Here is an 18,573-nt window from a genome sequence, read left to right as displayed (position 1 = left end):
CTTAGTTTGGTGTAAAATATCAGCGTCCATTCCACTATATACCGGTAGGTTATATTTAGCGATATGACCACCAATCAGCATGAAGGAATAATCTCTGAAGCATTCTATTGGATAAGCGTCTTTACACACCATTGATTAAATTAGTCATGCTGACTCATGCTTGTGAGACCTTTATAACGCGTGAGCGTCCAACCATCAAGATTATTTGCTATTCACTAGGCAAGATTCCTTTATCTGTTGAGCTAGTAGGACAAACTAAATAAAATATAGAATGGCTGGTATCGCAAGCAGTTCAAGTTCTTCTTCCGAGGATCTCAATCAAACAGGTGGAGTCAATTCCGTAGATGCGCTGCTACAACGTCGCAAGTGGTAAGTTGTTAGCAAGTTTTACTCTACTGTCATACGGTGAGTTAGCGGAAAGAACACGTTTGGAGCGAAGGCAAAGCTGTTAATAGCTAAAGTTTCTTTGTATTTAGTGAGCTGATGTATGAGCTCAAGAAGATACAGCATGGAGAACGGCCTGTGACTGGGTCAGATTCCAGAGAAAAGGTCGGCAGCTTCTTCTCTAAGCGAGTACAGCCACAAGACTCACCCGTAGCTAATGTAGACGATGTTGAGGAACACAGGCCACAGCAGGTTAGATAAGTTGCTGCTGTTGGCAGCTGAACTATTGCTAATGTCATTCATTGTCGCATCCTATGGCTTGCAATCACCTGCGCCAAAGCAGTAAACGAAATAAAAACATCCTCTAAGATGTTCACTAGATGTAATAATTTACCTACATGTATGTCTTGTCCATGCCAAATATTTACCTCTTGTCCGCAAGCACTACATGCGTTGTGGTGAGCGTAAACAGACCAACACATTGTGAGCTTTCAGTACCCTTGCTCTTAACCTATCTGTATAAATCTATATCCACCACTATCTGACATGCAGGCAAGTCTGTGCTTATTCCAAAGTGTCACATTCGCAGTATATGTGTATTGGTTAAATCCATGAGGGAACAACCCTACGATTTTTGTTGATTTGTTTTTGGTATCATTAAGTAAAATACACTGGTCACAATAGCCAGTAAACATGTAGTAAAATTATATCTAGGCTACCCGATATACCAATAATATTGTCAAGGATAGGCGTACTTAGCCATAGAACGTTTCATCAATCACAACCAGCTAGAGTGTTTATATATTTGAGGCTATTATGTTCAGTTAAAATTACAAATTAATGACTAGTTCTAGACCTGTTGGGCATGTCTGCGCTGCGATTGAGAGTTTTAATGCAAAGGTACTCTCTCCGGTTTGCTCTGCAAACACACTCACATTATGACGTAACAGGCATTAATTGTGCAATTGGTCATGGAGCAGCAATGATTCATCGTTGCTAAGCTACGCTTGACTTAGTTTATTGACAATTAGTCAAAGCTTATCGTAGCTTGATAGGAAAGCGGGTTGCGACATAATAATGAATAGTTTTGTTCTACGGTCAAGTGAGCTAATCATATCAAACTACAGGCATGTTGAAATCAACTGATTACTGTAGTATGCCAAAGCTCAATATTCACCATGTTTGCTTCAGTTCCTCGACTCGGTGTATAAAAACAACTCATTATATTTCCTTTTGAAAGTGAATCATTCCGTTTCATCACCGGGAATTCATTCACATTTCTCTGTGGCATGGCAGAAGTATGCATTTACACGGTTTTACTCCTCACGCAGTGGTGTTCTCTGGCATCATTGCCTGTACTAGCAATGTAGGCGCTGTAGTTAGATTCACTCGCTAGCCTTCAGATTGGAAAGTATGCACTGTCAAGCCTTGATATACAAATCTAATTTGTTCCAAGATTTTGTTTGCATGTCAAAACAAAATCTTGGTTTGTTTTTACAATGACATGTTGAAACAAATATCATTGTAAAAATACACTGTACTCTATGAAATTCATTCAACAGCTCAGAAAATAAATGTATGAATCTAATTTTTTGTAAAAAAAATCAACTTATGACATAATCACCAATGAAAAAAGGTTTTGTTTCTGTGCTTTAAATTAAAGACAAGAAAAGAAGACTGAAGGCGCATAGCTAGAGATGATGATAGAGCTAGTCTAACATTAGCTTACATAAACTTGATGTTTTTGTCCATTTTCATCCATCACTTCCTTTTTCACTACTACCACTTGCACTAGCTTTCTTGGGATCCATGTTTTTCGTTATTTTAAAACCATAAACGGAAGGTTCACAGCACAGTTTAATATTGAGTCATATGAAACCGACTTATGTAAAAAAAGAACTACGTGCATATCTACTGATTTACAAAACGGTATTGACTTTTGAGTAAATTCAAATGCGTTATGAGGGAATGTTTTTGGTATTCAGTCGAATATTTACACAAATTTCATATCATTTTGTCAGCATATTTATGTTTCAAGGTGATCGACCAAGTCGAAGTTTTACTAGGCTCAATGAGCAAATTAATGTTTGACTGATGAACCAATTTTAGGGTAGACTGGCAATTAAGTTTTTTTTCTCACAGGTAACCATTGAGGTGCAAGGCCTCCTACAAACCAGATCTGTATCATCCATGCTGCAAAGTGTGCAGTTCCGACGTTCACTTGAGAATGCTGTCAGAAGCCACCTCGGTGGCTCAGCAAGTAGGAGACCTAGAGAAACCGTCAGACCAGCTGAACAGGCGACAGCAACAGCACAATTAAACAGCACAGTTCCAATACCTCCTTCAGGAAGTCCTCCAAGTGTAGTGAATGAAGAGCCAGCAGTCTCAGCAATTGCCAGGTATAAACCATGTGCCCAGCACCTTGCCAAACTTTCTCAAGCATTGCCTGGCCCAGTCGCCTTATCTTAGCGTTAATATATTTGTGTGAACGAATATCATTTTTCTGGAAGTGTGCTGCTTTGAAGATCAGTTCGGTTTATTTTTGGTGTTGTTTTACTGTCATACGAGGAAATATTGCAATATCATTTAAAATAGCAAATTCAGCTGATATTGATAACGCATTTTTGCGTTATACCGATTTGTCTGTGGTAATGTAAACCTATTTAATGTAAACCAGTATCGTAGTACTGTTCAACTGTATCTATCCATGGACAGAACTTGTAATATTGCGAATGGGCCTAAATTTACTTTAACCTTCTATTCAGCACTGCATACAAACATGGGACATCATGGCTGCCACTCAGCATAGAAATTCCTATATGAGTCTAACAATATACATAAACTTGGGGCTCACAGAGTGTGTATAAAATGGTTCAAATTGTAGACATGAGGCTGCACAACCATTTAGCAGACAGCCAGTAAACGCACAACCAGTAAACGCACAGCCCGTAAATGCACAGCCAGTGAATGCACAGCAGTCATCAGGGGACGCTGAGGTACTGATGAGGCAGCTGAACCATGATAATTTTGTAATGGAGATCAGCGAGCTCGTTCATAGGCAGATCGTCTCATCAACACTTCGTGGAGACTTCAGGGACAGACTAGAACGACATGTTGGGGTAGGTTTACCTTTAGATAAAAATAAAACAATTAATTAACTCTCGTATTAAATATATATTAAATATTTTTAGTATATAATAATACGCTAGTTTTAATCTATAGCGCAAAGCTACCTTGTTATACAGAGACGCATCGCAGAAAGCGGGCGGGACGGTCACGCTGTGCAAGAGCAGATTCTCCGATTACCCCCTAGTGGAATCATCCGAAATGACTTTTCACACCTTGGTATTCCAGCTCCTCATGATCAACAGCAGATTGATGATGCAGTGTCAGTCATCAGTGCTACTGCTAGTGCCACTATTCCTTATGCACAGGTATGTGCCAACTGCTGCTAGTTACTAATGATCATGGAATAGTTCATTTGTGAGTTATTCAGTTCGCCTGTCGATATTCTTGTTTCACAAAATTCTGAGTGCAACATTACAAATATGAAAATACTAGTTAGGTGCCAAGGAAATCTGTATTTTTATGAATGCTGACCCACTCAGCATGCTCTGAATGTACATATGGTAACTAATAGTTATTGTCAATATTACAGAGCAATGCTGCTGTGCAGCGCGAGATGAGTGCTATGAAGGCACAGATCGCCCAACTGTCGAACATGCTCAAAATGAGCCTTGACCTGCAGATGGACATTCAGCGATCCATTAGACAAGAAGTGGCTGCCGCTGTCTCCCAAGCCTCGGTGTCAAACACAGTCACGAGTGAGTCAGACATAATATGCCTTTCTTGCGCCATTTCTTTGAGCCACCAACTGTATGAATAATCTTTCACATTGTCTGAGACCTTGTCACTAAAATTCCACGTTGTCATTAAAACGTTGTTGTTTGCATTTCCAAGTTTTGGTTTTGGATACGGAAAAAAGCTCTTTTCTTTTCGAATCTGCTGCAGGTTCACTAATTAACTCTAATTATTACCATATTTGAATAGTGTGATCATCGTCATGTTTCAGATGCAGCAACCGTTCCAACTACACAGCTGCGCAGCCAGAGAGCTAACGACAGCAAGTGCATTGTGTGCATAGAGGATGATGCCGATGCTGTCTTATACCGGTGTGGACACATCTGTATCTGCTACTCGTGTGCTCTGCGTATGAGAAGTGCCAATGGCAATTGTCCGGTCTGCAGGGCACCAATCAGTGACATTCTCAGAGCCTACAGAATCTCTAATGAGCTATAGTAGAATCTGGTGTACAACACTTTTAGATTATATTTGCTGCCGTATAGTGGTGAGCTACATCTCGTCAGTTTGAAACCAAGATGTAGTGAAATTCGCTATCATCGGTCTACGGCTATCAATACTTGAGACTTTCCCCAGTATGATGGCACAACACTTTTTGGTCTGGTACACATTTGTGCAATCGAGTGATATACAATATGGTTTACTCAAATATTTATATTTAGGATTAGACAAAGCTGGATATCGCCAATAAAACATGAATACATTATGACTAGAAGATTGGTATGCAAAGCATGGGCCGATAGCTAAGCGATGATTGATAGAAAGCTAAAGAATATGCACACGTTACACACAATTTTTCTGGGAGTATTTTATGTAATATCCATTGATAGAGATTACAGTGATACATGAAGCAACATAACATATATATATATAGTCATTATAGAATACATAAAATAACTGAGATCAAAATTAATTGTACAAATGATGATCCTGGAAATGATGACATGGTAATAGTGTAGCCATGTTGTGGTAATGTTGTGTGTTATGCCACTGGATGGCTGTAGCCCTCCTATCATTTAGTGATGGCGAACAGCCATAGGGTGCACTTCAGTAACAAGGAGCCATGGATATTGTATACAGGGAGGAGTCAAAGCTCAGGCAAACTGCTCCCTACGAGCTTCATCTTCTCAAAGCCATCGGTCTAAATCAGAAATGATCATAACTGTAGGGGATATAAAGTCATCAGTCTAAATCAGAAATGATCATAACTGTATGAGATATAAAGCCCTCAGTCTAAATCAGAAATGATCATAACTGTATGAGATATAAAGCCATCAGTCTAAATCAGAAATGATCATAACTAAAGGAGATATAAAGTCATCAGTCTAAATCAGAAATGATCATAACTATAGGAGATATAAAATTATCAGTCTAAAGCAGAAATGATCATAATTGCAGGAGGTATAAAGCATTGTTAACCGATCATAGCAACTACCAGACACATTATCTATATACAGTCAAACATGGATAACTCGAACTTCAAGGGACCGAGCAAAAGTGTTCGAATTATCAGAGCATTCAAGTTATCAGAGCACTGTCACAAGTCCATATATTTACTTATTTATTAGTAGATACATGTACATATACAAACTATAATATAAATCAAAAGCACAAATGGCTTGTTTCAAATTAAATGCTTATAATGTAAAGTTTAAAACGTTTTCATGAAAAAGTATAGAGATTTTTCTATCACTTGAGATTGGTTTGTTGTTTGAGGTGATGTTATTGCCAGGACGTTTTTCAGATTGACATTGGCAAAACTTGATCGTTGTTGAAATGCTCAAAAGAAAAGACATTTTTTTCTTTTGGGGTTTTACCCACGATCAATTTTGTCGTTTTTTCTTGAAGTTTATGCAGATTACCTTACTTTACCTGGGATTCGTTAAGAGCAACACTCCGAGGCAGTTCAATTAGAAGTTTTACGAGGTTTTACGGTACATTCTATATCACTCACGCTTTTTTAATAGATACTTATTGAATGTACACACGTATTCTGTGTTTAGGTCAAACGATGAATAGTTTTTTGTAGCTCAGACAACGTATACGTTTAATTACAACATTTTTTAAGACGTTTTAAACATTCAACATTCCGACGTTGATTCAACACGGAATCAACGTCGGAAAACTTTTCATCACGGGTTAGCCGAGTCACGCACTCAAGGATTTTCGCCACGCACATACAAAACAACATGCGATTTTTGTTTTGTATGTGCGTGGCGAAAATTCTTGCGCGCGTGACCCGGCTAGCCCGTGCTATTCATTGTATCGCAGTATAAATCAAATTTCACCAAACTTTTAGAAAAGTCGTTGACAAAAATATTTTGCCGATGGTGGTAATAACGACGCTTATGAATTACGAAAAGATGAAGTTTACCTCTATGGCTTTGAATAAAGTGATTTTCTAAAGCGAAAACAACCGTTTCGGTAGCTGTTGGGCAAAAAACAGTTCGAATTAACAGTGTTGAGTTCGAGTTATCTATAGCAATTTATCATTACGTGGGAACGGACCAAAGGAAATGTTCGAATTAACCATGTGTTCGAGCTATCCGTGGACGAGTTATCCATGTTTGACTGTATATTTTTCAAAGTTTGTCGTTGTATGTGTATTTAGAGGATTGATTGTTCGGCTATAGATCTTAAAATTTTGGAATAAAGTTTCCGTACTGAACTAGACCCTGAACACCCTACCCACTAAACTATAAAAATCGAATTGCTAGCTAGTCAATATAAGTCATTACATGAGAGCAAAGACCTAACTGCTTTGCGTACAACGCGGGTCATAGCATAATGTCACGATAAGCTGTTCGCTCACATTAGTAAACATATTGGCTAAGAGCGCGCAGGCCAATAGCAAAAACTCTCACTACTTCTCATTGTTTATAAGACAAAACGGTTTTCTCATGATATGTAGTTTGATAGTTAGAATGGCAAATGCTGTTATATGTTGAATACAAATCAATTTTCTGTCCAAAGACTTTTCTATTAGCTGGGCAACGCCAGGTAGCACAGCTAGTCATTGTATAAGTTTAAAAAATAAACTTGTGTTCCAGAAAACCAAGAAGATGAAAGAATTAGCATAACCACAAAAGATTATTGACATAAAACTGTCATGTGGTAGATATTAATGAATTCATACTTGTAGGTATAACAAATAGTTGGCTACCTTTCCTTTTCTGTTTCCAAGCTTGCCAAACAGCTGATCTCCCTTTGTTTTGAAGGCAACTTGGTCTCCTTCCTCCTCATCGTCATCACTCCAGGCACACGTTTGCGCTGCTGGAAGCTCCCCAGTCTTACCTTGAGCTCCTTCCACCAACCTCATGTATTTGTATTCAAGCCTACACAAATCGGCACAATAAACTAGTACCCAGTAGTAAATATGATAGACTCGTACATAGTAGTAAATATGATAGACTAGTACCCAGTAGTAAATATGATAGACTCGTACATAATAGTAAATATGAGACTAGTATACAGTAGTGAATACGATAGACTAGTACCCAGTAGTAAATATGATAGACTCGTACCCAGTAGTAAATATGATAGACTAGTACACGGTAGTAAATATGATAGACTAGTACATAGTAGTAAATATGATAGACTAGTACGCAGTAGTAAATATGATAGACTAGTACACAGTAGTAAATATGATAGACTAGTACCCAGTAGTAAATATGATACTCGTACCCAGTAGTAAATATGCTAGACTCGTACATAGTAGTAAATATGATAGACTAGTATACAGTAGTAAATATGATAGACTAGTACATAGTAGTAAATATGATAGACTAGTACACAGTAGTAAATATGATAGACTAGTATACAGTAGTAAATATGATAGGCTAGTACACAGTAGTAAATAAGATAGCCTAGTACCCAGTAGTAAATATGATAGACTCGTACATAGTAGTAAATATGATAGACTAGTATACAGTAGTAAATATGATAGGCTAGTACACAGTAGTAAATAAGATAGCCTAGTACCCAGTAGTAAATATGATAGACTCGTACATAGTAGTAAATATGATAGACTAGTACACAGTAGTAAATATGATAGACTAGTATACAGTAGTAAATATGATAGGCTAGTACACAGTAGTAAATAAGATAGCCTAGTACCCAGTAGTAAATATGATAGACTCGTACATAGTAGTAAATATGATAGACTAGTATACAGTAGTAAATATGATAGGCTAGTACACAGTAGTAAATAAGATAGCCTAGTACCTAGTAAATATGATAGACTAGTATACAGTAGTAAACATGATAGACTAGTACATAGTAGTAAATATGATAGACTAGTACGCAGTAGTAAATATGATAGACTAGTACACAGTAGTAAATATGATAGACTAGTACACAGTAGTAAATATGATAGCCTAGTACCCAGTAGTAAATATGATAGACTCGTACATAGTAGTAAATATGATAGACTAGTATACAGTAGTAAATATGATAGACTAGTACACAGTAGTAAATATGATAGACTAGTATACAGTAGTAAATATGATAGCCTAGTACCCAGTAGTAAATATGATAGACTAGTACATAGTAGTAAACATGATAGACTCGTACATGGTAGTAAATACGATAGACTACTACACAGTAGTAAATATGATAGACTCGTACATAGTAGTAAATATGATAGATTAGTACATAGTAGTAAATATGCTAGACTAGTATACAGTAGCAAATATGATAGACTAGTACACAGTAGTAAATATGCTAGACTAGTATACAGTAGTAAATATGATAGACTAGTATACAGTAGTAAATATGACAGACTAGTATACAGCAGTAAATACGATAGACTAGTACCCAGTAGTAAATATGATAGACTCGTACACAGTAGTAAATATGATAGACTAGTACCCAGTAGTAAATATGATAGACTCGTACCCAGTAGTAAATATGATAGAGTAGTACATATGAGTAAATATGATAGACTAGTACATAGTAGTAAACATGATAGACTCGTACATGGTAGTAAATACGATAGACTACTACACAGTAGTAAATATGATAGACTCATACATAGTAGTAAATATAATAGATTAGTACATAGTAGTAAATATGCTAGACTAGTATACAGTAGCAAATATGATAGACTAGTACACAGTAGTAAATATGCTAGACTAGTATACAGTAGTAAATATGATAGACTAGTATACAGTAGTAAATATGACAGACTAGTATACAGCAGTAAATACGATAGACTAGTACCCAGTAGTAAATATGATAGACTCGTACACAGTAGTAAATATGATAGACTAGTACCCAGTAGTAAATATGATAGACTAGTACACAGTACTAAATATGATAGCCTAGTACCCAGTAGTAAATATGATAGACTCATACACAGTAGTAAATATGATAGACTAGTACACAGTAGTAAATATGATAGACTAGTACCCAGTAGTAAATATGATAGCCTAGTACCCAGTAGTAAATATGATAGACTCGTACATAGTAGTAAATATGATAGACTAGTATACAGTAGTAAATATGACAGACTAGTATACAGCAGTAAATACGATAGACTAGTACCCAGTAGTAAATATGATAGACTCGTACACAGTAGTAAATATGATAGACTAGTACCCAGTAGTAAATATGATAGACTCGTACCCAGTAGTAAATATGATAGAGTAGTACATATGAGTAAATATGATAGACTAGTACACAGTAGTAAATATGATAGACTAGTATACAGTAGTAAATATGATAGACTAGTACACAGTAGTAAATATGATAGACTAGTACATAGTAGTAAATATGATAGACTCGTACATAGTAGTAAATATAATAGACTAGTACATAGTAGTAAATATGATAGACTCGTACATAGTAGTAAATATGATAGACTAGTACATAGTAGTAAATATGATAGACTAGTACACAGTAGTAAATATGATAGACTAGTACCCAGTAGTAAATATGATAGACTCGTACCCAGTAGTAAATATGCTAGACTCGTACATAGTAGTAAATACGATAGACTAGTACCCAGTAGTAAATATGATAGACTAGTACATAGTAGTAAATATGATAGACTAGTACACAGTAGTAAATATGATAGACTCATACACAGTAGTAAATATGATAGACTAGTACACAGTAGTAAATATGATAGACTAGTACACAGTAGTAAATATGATAGACTAGTATACAGTAGTAAATATGATAGACTAGTACATAGTAGTAAATATGATAGACTAGTACACAGTAGTAAATATGATAGACTAGTACACAGTACTAAATATGATAGCCTAGTACCCAGTAGTAAATATGATAAACTCGTACATAGTAGTAAATATGATAGACTAGTATACAGTAGTAAATATGATAGACTCGTACATGGTAGTAAATACAATAGACTACTACACAGTAGTAAATATGATAGACTCGTACATAGTAGTAAATATGATAGAGTAGTACACAGTTGTAAATAAGGTGGATTAGCAAAGGAATCACAAGAGTTTGACTCACTTTTTGCTGCGTTTCCAACAACAGATGACACAGGCTAACAACGAAACAGCTACTATAGAAGCGACCCCAACTGCAATCTTTATTTCAAGAGTTAGTATGCTGCATTCTTGAGTTGTCTTCATTGCCCTCAGTTTATCGGTCATAGGACAAAATCTGGAATAAAACATTACAACTCAAAACAGTTGTTCATAAATAACCAGTCATGCTGTTGTCAAGCCTCGATGTAGAACTACTTATTAACACAGTAGGGCTTTCATTATATCTTTCATTGCTGGACATTTTCATGTAGCATTGGAAATGCTACATCAAGTTCACATAATAGGCGCATCAGAGAAAAGGGTATGTCCAACTAGAGATTAATCATTGCAAACTTACTTGTGAGGAATATAGTGCACAGTTTGGGAGCCACCCACACACTCTCCTACTATCCTATCGTAGTCTGCGAGCTCACATTTGGGACACGCAGCAATAGTCTTCCATATAAGGTCATATGTACACCCATCACAGGTTCCACTAACACAAAGTGCTGGTATGGATTTCGTACCTGCAGAAGCAACCCAAACTCAACCAGATATTGATATACCATCATCACCAATGTATACAGAGGCTTATACAGGTCTTGAAGAAGAGAAGCTAAAATTGTTTGAATAGAGCTAATTTCTTGAGAGTTCAAATCATAACGGTACTTGACTTAGCATATGCAACCAAGAATACTCAGTCAGAAAGACTACATATTTGTATAATAAGAGAGAGTTTGCTCACCATTTAAGCTCTCTCTTGGGTCACATATCAGCGTTACGGTTGTATTTAGACCATGGAGACAATTCTCCGTGGATTGGGAAGTTTTATAGTGGTAGTGTATTGTCAAATCATTGTCTGTGAATGAGAAAGCCTAACATAAGTACCTTTAGGAAGAATGGACACAAAGTAACACTATGGTCTAGGCCAAGGTATGGTGATGAATGTAGGAAGCCAATTCTAGCATGCATCCAAAAAGTTGGTAAAGCTACAATTTGTTTTCTTTTCACAAACACCTTAGTCAAAATTTAAATTAACACCTTTTTTAAAGATAAATACTAGCAAACAATATATCTATATATGTAATTCTCCAGTCATGTGATCTGTCCAGCTGTGGCGATAAAGTTTTAGCAGCGAAAAATCAACTTCGTACTGGAATACTGAATTTGAACTCGTGACATTCAAATCACTGTTCTACTAACAAGTCTACTAACCAGTCTACTAACGAGTCTACTAACGAGTCTACTAACCAGTCTACTGATGAGTCTACTGGCGAGTCTACTGACGAGTCTACTGACGAGTCTACTGACGGGTCTACTGACGAGTCTACTGACGAGTCTACTGACGAGTCTACTGACGAGTTTACTGACGAGTCGACTGACGAGTCTACTGACGAGTCTACTATCGAGTCTACTAACGAGTCTACTAACCAGCACGCGTAATTACAAGGCTCAGCCGTACATATTATTTCCCTCGATCTTACCCCATACTAAATATATCCTTTTAGCGATTGCACACTCAAAACATGCACTTGTAATATCAATTAGTATTACCTTTTACATTTGTTACTTTTTGAAATTTTTTGAAAGCTAATTTTTTTACCATTACCTATTTTTTTAATTTTTAAATGTGCCGTTACACTTATATTTCCACTTTGAGTAAATTTGTAAAAGCTGAATGCTTTTCACATGGACAATTGTATTACACGGAGTAAGAATTGCCTCTACAGTCTCTCTCCATTTACTCAGACAAAGTATCAGAAAAGAAAGTCCGATATCTCATTTTAAGTTTGTACCAGTATCGAGAGGTACCAGTATCGTCCATTAAAACTTTGAATACAACGAGCTTCTGCTGCAACTGTAACTTTTTTATAAACACACTTCCACGTACTCATTGTTTATTTTTCTCTCAATTTATTGGAACTGCACAAAAACTCTTTTCTCTTGATACAAAGTTTAAAAGTAAATGCTGTATATGATAAACAAACATACGTTTTCTGCGCAAGACTTTTTTATTACCTAAACTACGCCGAGCATTCATCTAGTTATGTCATGACTGCCAAGAGGGTGGTAGCATAGCAACAATAAGAGAGGAGAATGCTTAAGACACAAAGAATAATTTTAAGGCCTGGCTAGACACCAGCAAAATGCATCGCTGCCGTGAAGAGCTGACATTTATTGTGGCTACATACACACACTGGTGCTACTAAGTGTTGACAAACAGAATGACCAATGAGAATTAACCTCATTCGTGTGAAGTCAATGGCGCCCTTACTGGATTTTCCCTCAAAATTATTTAAGCATCATCAAGGTATTCATTATCTTATATGGATTATTGAAGATTTGTGAAAGCAATAACATTTGTGCAATTATTTGTATGGCTATATTTTGCTGAAGAAAAAAAGAACGTTATATGTTAATGACAGAACTGCTGAGCGCAAAAATACTCTATGCTTATGACGTACAGTAAATTACAAAAATGATTTTAACCTATTTAATTACCAAAGGAGTTATCTGAAATGTTTTATGAAACGTTTTAATTTGCAACAGCTGCCATCCATATAGCTTTTAAAAAAGGGTATCTTTCTACATGTGTAAAGAGTTGTTTGCGTGAAGCAATGTTGTCATTGTCAAAAGCCATTCGTGAATGCAACTTGTTGGAAAGAAAAAAAATGGAATCGGCATTGTTAAAATCAACTACTTCAACTAATCACGGTTGCATAAAATCCCACATTAAAGAACATACTGGTCGTTGAGACTACGTATCGACAATGCGCTACCGACAAAGAGTTACTTCATTAACTGCGCAGATGCTGGTACATTATATAGCATATGTAAGTTACGTTCCTTGAAACAGCAAGTCATGCTTTACACTGAATACTACTTGGGTACCTTACCTACTATCCATTTCCTCATGGGTTTTAATTACGAAACTTTTAACAGTGCTGATATGTTCAACAATGCATTGACAACGCATCGCCGACACGTCGCCAACGTGTCAGCTGGACGAACAACGCTTTTGGTCGGAGTGCTTAGCCAGGCCTTTGAGGTTTTCCGTTTTTAATATCTACTTCAATCAAACTAATGAGCAGAACGAATGCACACAATTAACCACATTGTAACCAAATAAGTAGAGCTGAAAAAGTAGTAAGATTATTACAAATGCTAGTCACAAGCTATCAGAGAGAGGACAGACCTGGCCTTTGAGCTGTCATAATTCGATAACACAGTAAATAGAGCTACCTCAACACCTCATCACTAACTTTAGAGCTACCTGAATACTATACCACTACTGAGCAAGGCCAAGCATAGTGTCACACACATAGGCAACTTTTTTCTACCTTTTGCGATCATAATTTTCTGTCAATTAGTAAGTAAACATATTCAGAAATACAGAGATGCAAATTTTTATAATGGGATCTTCTCTCATGAGGATATGGGGCATGCAAGTAGATTTTTAGGGTATGGTACTTGACGCGCGGACAATAGGTCATGTTCTCTCAAACTGTGCTATTCATTCTGAAATAAATCTTGCTAATATTTTATAATCAATACAAAAGTAGATTTTTAACCCAGGTGTTTTTCCCTAGCAAATGCAGTTTTTCCTTACCATTCAGATGAGCAAAGAATAATTTGTCCTGAGCATCAAAATTTTAGTGCATTTAGTTGCAGCCTGGTCTTCCTAAGCTATCTGAGGTAAAAAAATCTTATCTTCAACTCGATTTTGGGCTGCTATGCCTTGGCCAAACTCTACAATTTGCTGAAAATACAGCACATCTCTGTTTGATAGGCGTGTGGAAGTATTTGTGACGCGCAGGACATTTCTAACAATATGATGTCTGCTTTTTGTTTGGGATTTCACTTTGATATCCTTACATGCAATGATATCCTTCCTAGCAATGCTGGATATTCCAAGTCAAAAAAGCCGGTTCTTTTAGAGAAATGAAGATTGGAATTAATTTGCAATGTTTTGTAACTCAAAACATGAATTAGTCAAGATTACTCTACTGATACACACACCTAGTGTGATGCCATAAAATCAAGAGGTAATCTTTGAACCAGGTGTGTGTGTGTGTGTTTTTAAGTACGGTTACAAAAAATACATCGCATGGTAAAGGTGCAATAGATGGTATTGAGGGAAAGCATCAAACAACAGGCTTTAATGACAGTATACGGGAAAAGGCATGTCGTAAACTCGCCAATGTCATTTGCAGAAGCTGCAATAACAATAACTTTCAAATCAGCGAAGCCAATAAAGATATTCTACATCTCAGAAGATATGATTACTGAAAACTGTGTGGATCTGCAAAGAATGCTTGTCCACCGTGCCTCTAATTCATCAATAGTGCCATCACATAGTAATTAAAGAAGATAGTGATGTTGTTCTGATGGAATGGTGTCCTTCCCTTTAGCAGCCAATTCTGCACACACAGAGAGCAGCAAACCAAATCAAGAGGTAACCACAGAAAATATTTCACAAACACTGACACAGTTTTCCCCACAAAAGTTGGTCACATTGGCCTATGACTCTGAAGTCACCATTGAAGAAATTTTCACTGGGGAAGCCAATGACAGTAGCTACACTATAAAGTGCATGCATCGTGCAAGCAAGAGGTTCATGTAGCCAAACCCCAACAATAAAACAACCACCTACAGGAACTGTCTTCTTAAAACATCTCCAATTATTGCACCAGCGAGAACTATTAGGTCACTGAGGTACTTTTTACTAGAAAATGAGGAATTAATAATGGCAGAATATGACGATTTTAAGAAAAAATGGTTTACCACTTGAAAGTCTGACAATCTTTGAATTGTATGTGTTCTGTTTCATGCTTAAATAAAATAAGTATAATATACATGTAAGCTTAATTTTAAATTATTGGTTGGTTTACCACATGTATATCGATGTATATGGATGCTGTAACTCCAAATCATGACAATTTATTGTCTAACAATTGCAAAATGTAGAAAAATGCTGGATTTTTCATGTTTTTTGTCCTGCGAGTCACAGGTGGTTGCCTTCGTTTAAACCTCACAAATCATTCAACTTGGGCCTGAAAACAAAACAGTACATATTTCTAGTAGAAGGATAGTAGAGATATTAGCTTGTCGAACAATAATGTCATGAGTCAAAAACTTCAGAAGCTTTTTGCAATAGATCACAGAGTAGTTTTTAAATGTCAAATTATGGTCCCGCGCGTCACACCAGCTTTAATATTTAATAATTCTTCAATCCATTGCATGACAAGGATAAAATCTCATTCAGTAATAGTTGGTGTCAAGTGCTGCCTAAAACAGCATACATGACAGCAAATTTTCACATCTGGGCTGAAAAATATGTGACGAAGCATTCAAATGTCCAGCGCGTCACAATCATGCCAAAAATGGCCTTGCCCTCAAAAAGCTATTAGAATACCAGAATGCAGTACATTGAGCCATAGAGCTAACAAGATGAGAGCATAATTACTCATAGAGCTACTAACCTGTGAGCTGCACACCACCCTTTTGGGAGAGTCGCATTCTGTCCACTCGGCTGTTGGTAGTGATAGAGGAGAGTGAGTCACCAAGGTTCATTGGCTGAAGTGAGATAGTTGAGTCACCAGGAAGAATAGTCTCTCTGCAGATGAGAGAGCTGACTGATTGCTCATCTTCCTAGGAGAAACATTTAAACATGATGGGACAATCAGTTTACCATTAACTGAATCAAAGACCTTCTACAACAACTTCAGTATGACTCCACAACAGTTGGTGAGAAACAACGACAGTAAAATGAAAGTCTGAACAAGAAACAGCTAGTGAAATAAAACTTGAAAGCTTAAACAAATGTCAAAGAGAAAAGAAAGTGGACTGGCCAACATAACGGCTCCCTACATTTCTAGACTACCATTGGTATGAAGGTCATCCATTATAATTAAATACAACATAAAATAATTATACAAAAGCCAACTGTTAAGGCAGCTTTGCATTATTTGTTAGAATTGGTAAAAAAATTAAACAGAGTTCTGCTGTGCCACGTATTCATATCAATTGAACTTGATATGTGGTCTTCCTAAAACAAAATGAACTTCCATAAGATAAATATATACATATGTACCCTACTTGTAACAAAGTGAACTAACTACCATAAGATAAATTTATATGTACCCTACTTGTAACAAAGTGAACTAACTGCCATAAGATAAATTTATATGTACCTACTTGTAACAAAGTGAACTAACTGCCATAAGATAAATTTATATGTACCTACTTGTAACAAAGTGAACTAACTGCCATAAGATAAATTTATATGTACCCTACTTGTAACAAAATGAACTAACTACCATAAGATAAATTTATATGTACCCTACTTGTAACAAAGTGAACTAACTGTCATAAGATAAATTTATATGTACCCTACTTGTAACAAAGTGAACTAACTGCCATAAGATAAATTTATATGTACCCTACTTGTAACAAAGTGAACTAACTGTCATAAGATAAATTTATATGTACCCTACTTGTAACAAAGTGAACTAACTGCCATAAGATAAATTTATATGTACCTACTTGTAACAAAGTGAACTAACTGCCATAAGATAAATTTATATGTACCTACTTGTAACAAAGTGAACTAACTGCCATAAGATAAATTTATATGTACCCTACTTGTAACAAAATGAACTAACTACCATAAGATAAATTTATATGTACCCTACTTGTAACAAAGTGAACTAACTGTCATAAGATAAATTTATATGTACCCTACTTGTAACAAAGTGAACTAACTGCCATAAGATAAATTTATATGTACCCTACTTGTAACAAAGTGAACTAACTGTCATAAGATAAATTTATATGTACCCTACTTGTAACAAAGTGAACTAACTGCCATAAGATAAATTTATATGTACCCTACTTGTAACAAAGTGAACTAACTGCCATAAGATAAATTTATATGTACCCTACTTGTAACAAAGTGAACTAACTGCCATAAGATAAATTTATATGTACCCTACTTGTAACAAAGTGAACTAACTGCCATAAGATAAATTTATATGTACCTACTTGTAACAAAGTGAACTAACTGCCATAAGATAAATTTATATGTACCCTACTTGTAACAAAGTGAACTAACTGCCATAAGATAAATTTATATGTACCCTACTTGTAACAAAGTGAACTAACTGCCATAAGATAAATTTATATGTACCTACTTGTAACAAAGTGAACTAACTACAATAAGATAAATTTATATGCATCCTACTACCCTACTTGTAACAAAGTGAACTAATTTTGATGAAATAAGCACTAGCGGCAGTAACCTTCACCTGCACCGTTGAAGTGAAGAGCTTCATATTCTCACTACGCTGCAGATTGTGAACAGAGCTAAAAAGGCTGCCACTACTGCTGCCACAGATAGGTTTTAGAGCGCTAGCAAGGTTGAGAGAGCAAAGTGTAAAATTGATAGAGAGGTAGCCGAAGTCGCACTTGGTAGGTTTGTAGTTGTGAATACTGCAACACAACACGATAACAACAGAACACAACAAGTGAAAATGAAGGAGCAATGGCTACAACTAATAGGGGCTAAGGTTAACATGTAGCGACCATCTACGACATTGGATGCGATTTTTACAGGTAAGGCAACCGGTGAGTTATAACCAAGCATGCATATAACAAGATACATTTAAACTAGAATATCTTCAACCTGATGCGCTAATCAGGCCACGAAGCGCCAGGTGTCAACCCCAGCCCGCAATGTATGACAGAAAGGAAGCCACAAACATGCAAGGTGAATAGAAATCCCAATACTATTTCTTATATAATTTTACTACTCTCAAAAATTGCA

The 18,573-nt window shown here is 36.2% G+C and overlaps 2 protein-coding genes across 4 annotated transcripts in view; one reads left to right on the top strand and one right to left on the bottom strand.

The window, feature by feature from the left end:
- Window positions 1-213: 213 nt before the first annotated feature.
- LOC137401523 (uncharacterized) lies at window positions 214-4,949 on the top strand. The gene is made up of 7 exons (XM_068087921.1): window positions 214-369; window positions 477-636; window positions 2,527-2,783; window positions 3,269-3,503; window positions 3,630-3,818; window positions 4,043-4,208; window positions 4,457-4,949. The coding sequence occupies exons 1-7, from the start codon at window positions 272-274 to the stop codon at window positions 4,681-4,683; spliced, it is 1,332 nt and encodes a 443-aa protein (XP_067944022.1). The 5' UTR covers window positions 214-271; the 3' UTR covers window positions 4,684-4,949.
- Window positions 4,884-18,573, bottom strand: part of LOC137385863 (endosome/lysosome-associated apoptosis and autophagy regulator family member 2-like) — a 39,804-nt gene continuing 26,114 nt past the window's right edge. For 2 of the 3 annotated variants that reach the window (XM_068072439.1, XM_068072440.1), the window contains 7 exons: window positions 18,056-18,239; window positions 16,232-16,400; window positions 11,494-11,607; window positions 11,107-11,275; window positions 10,732-10,884; window positions 7,409-7,580; window positions 4,884-5,386 (listed from right to left, as the gene is read on the bottom strand). In XM_068072439.1, coding sequence (XP_067928540.1) covers window positions 5,333-5,386; window positions 7,409-7,580; window positions 10,732-10,884; window positions 11,107-11,275; window positions 11,494-11,607; window positions 16,232-16,400; window positions 18,056-18,239 — 1,015 coding nt within the window. In that variant the 3' untranslated portion in view covers window positions 4,884-5,332. The remainder of the gene's footprint in view (window positions 5,387-7,408; window positions 7,581-10,731; window positions 10,885-11,106; window positions 11,276-11,493; window positions 11,608-16,231; window positions 16,401-18,055; window positions 18,240-18,573) is intronic. The other variant, XM_068072441.1, reaches the window with a different exon arrangement.

The sequence above is a fragment of the Watersipora subatra genome, chromosome 1 (assembly GCF_963576615.1).
Source record: "Watersipora subatra chromosome 1, tzWatSuba1.1, whole genome shotgun sequence".
NCBI lineage: Eukaryota > Metazoa > Bryozoa > Gymnolaemata > Cheilostomatida > Watersiporidae > Watersipora > Watersipora subatra.
The sequence above is the reverse complement of the archived record's forward strand: the minus strand, read 5'-3'. Positions and strand labels throughout refer to the sequence as shown.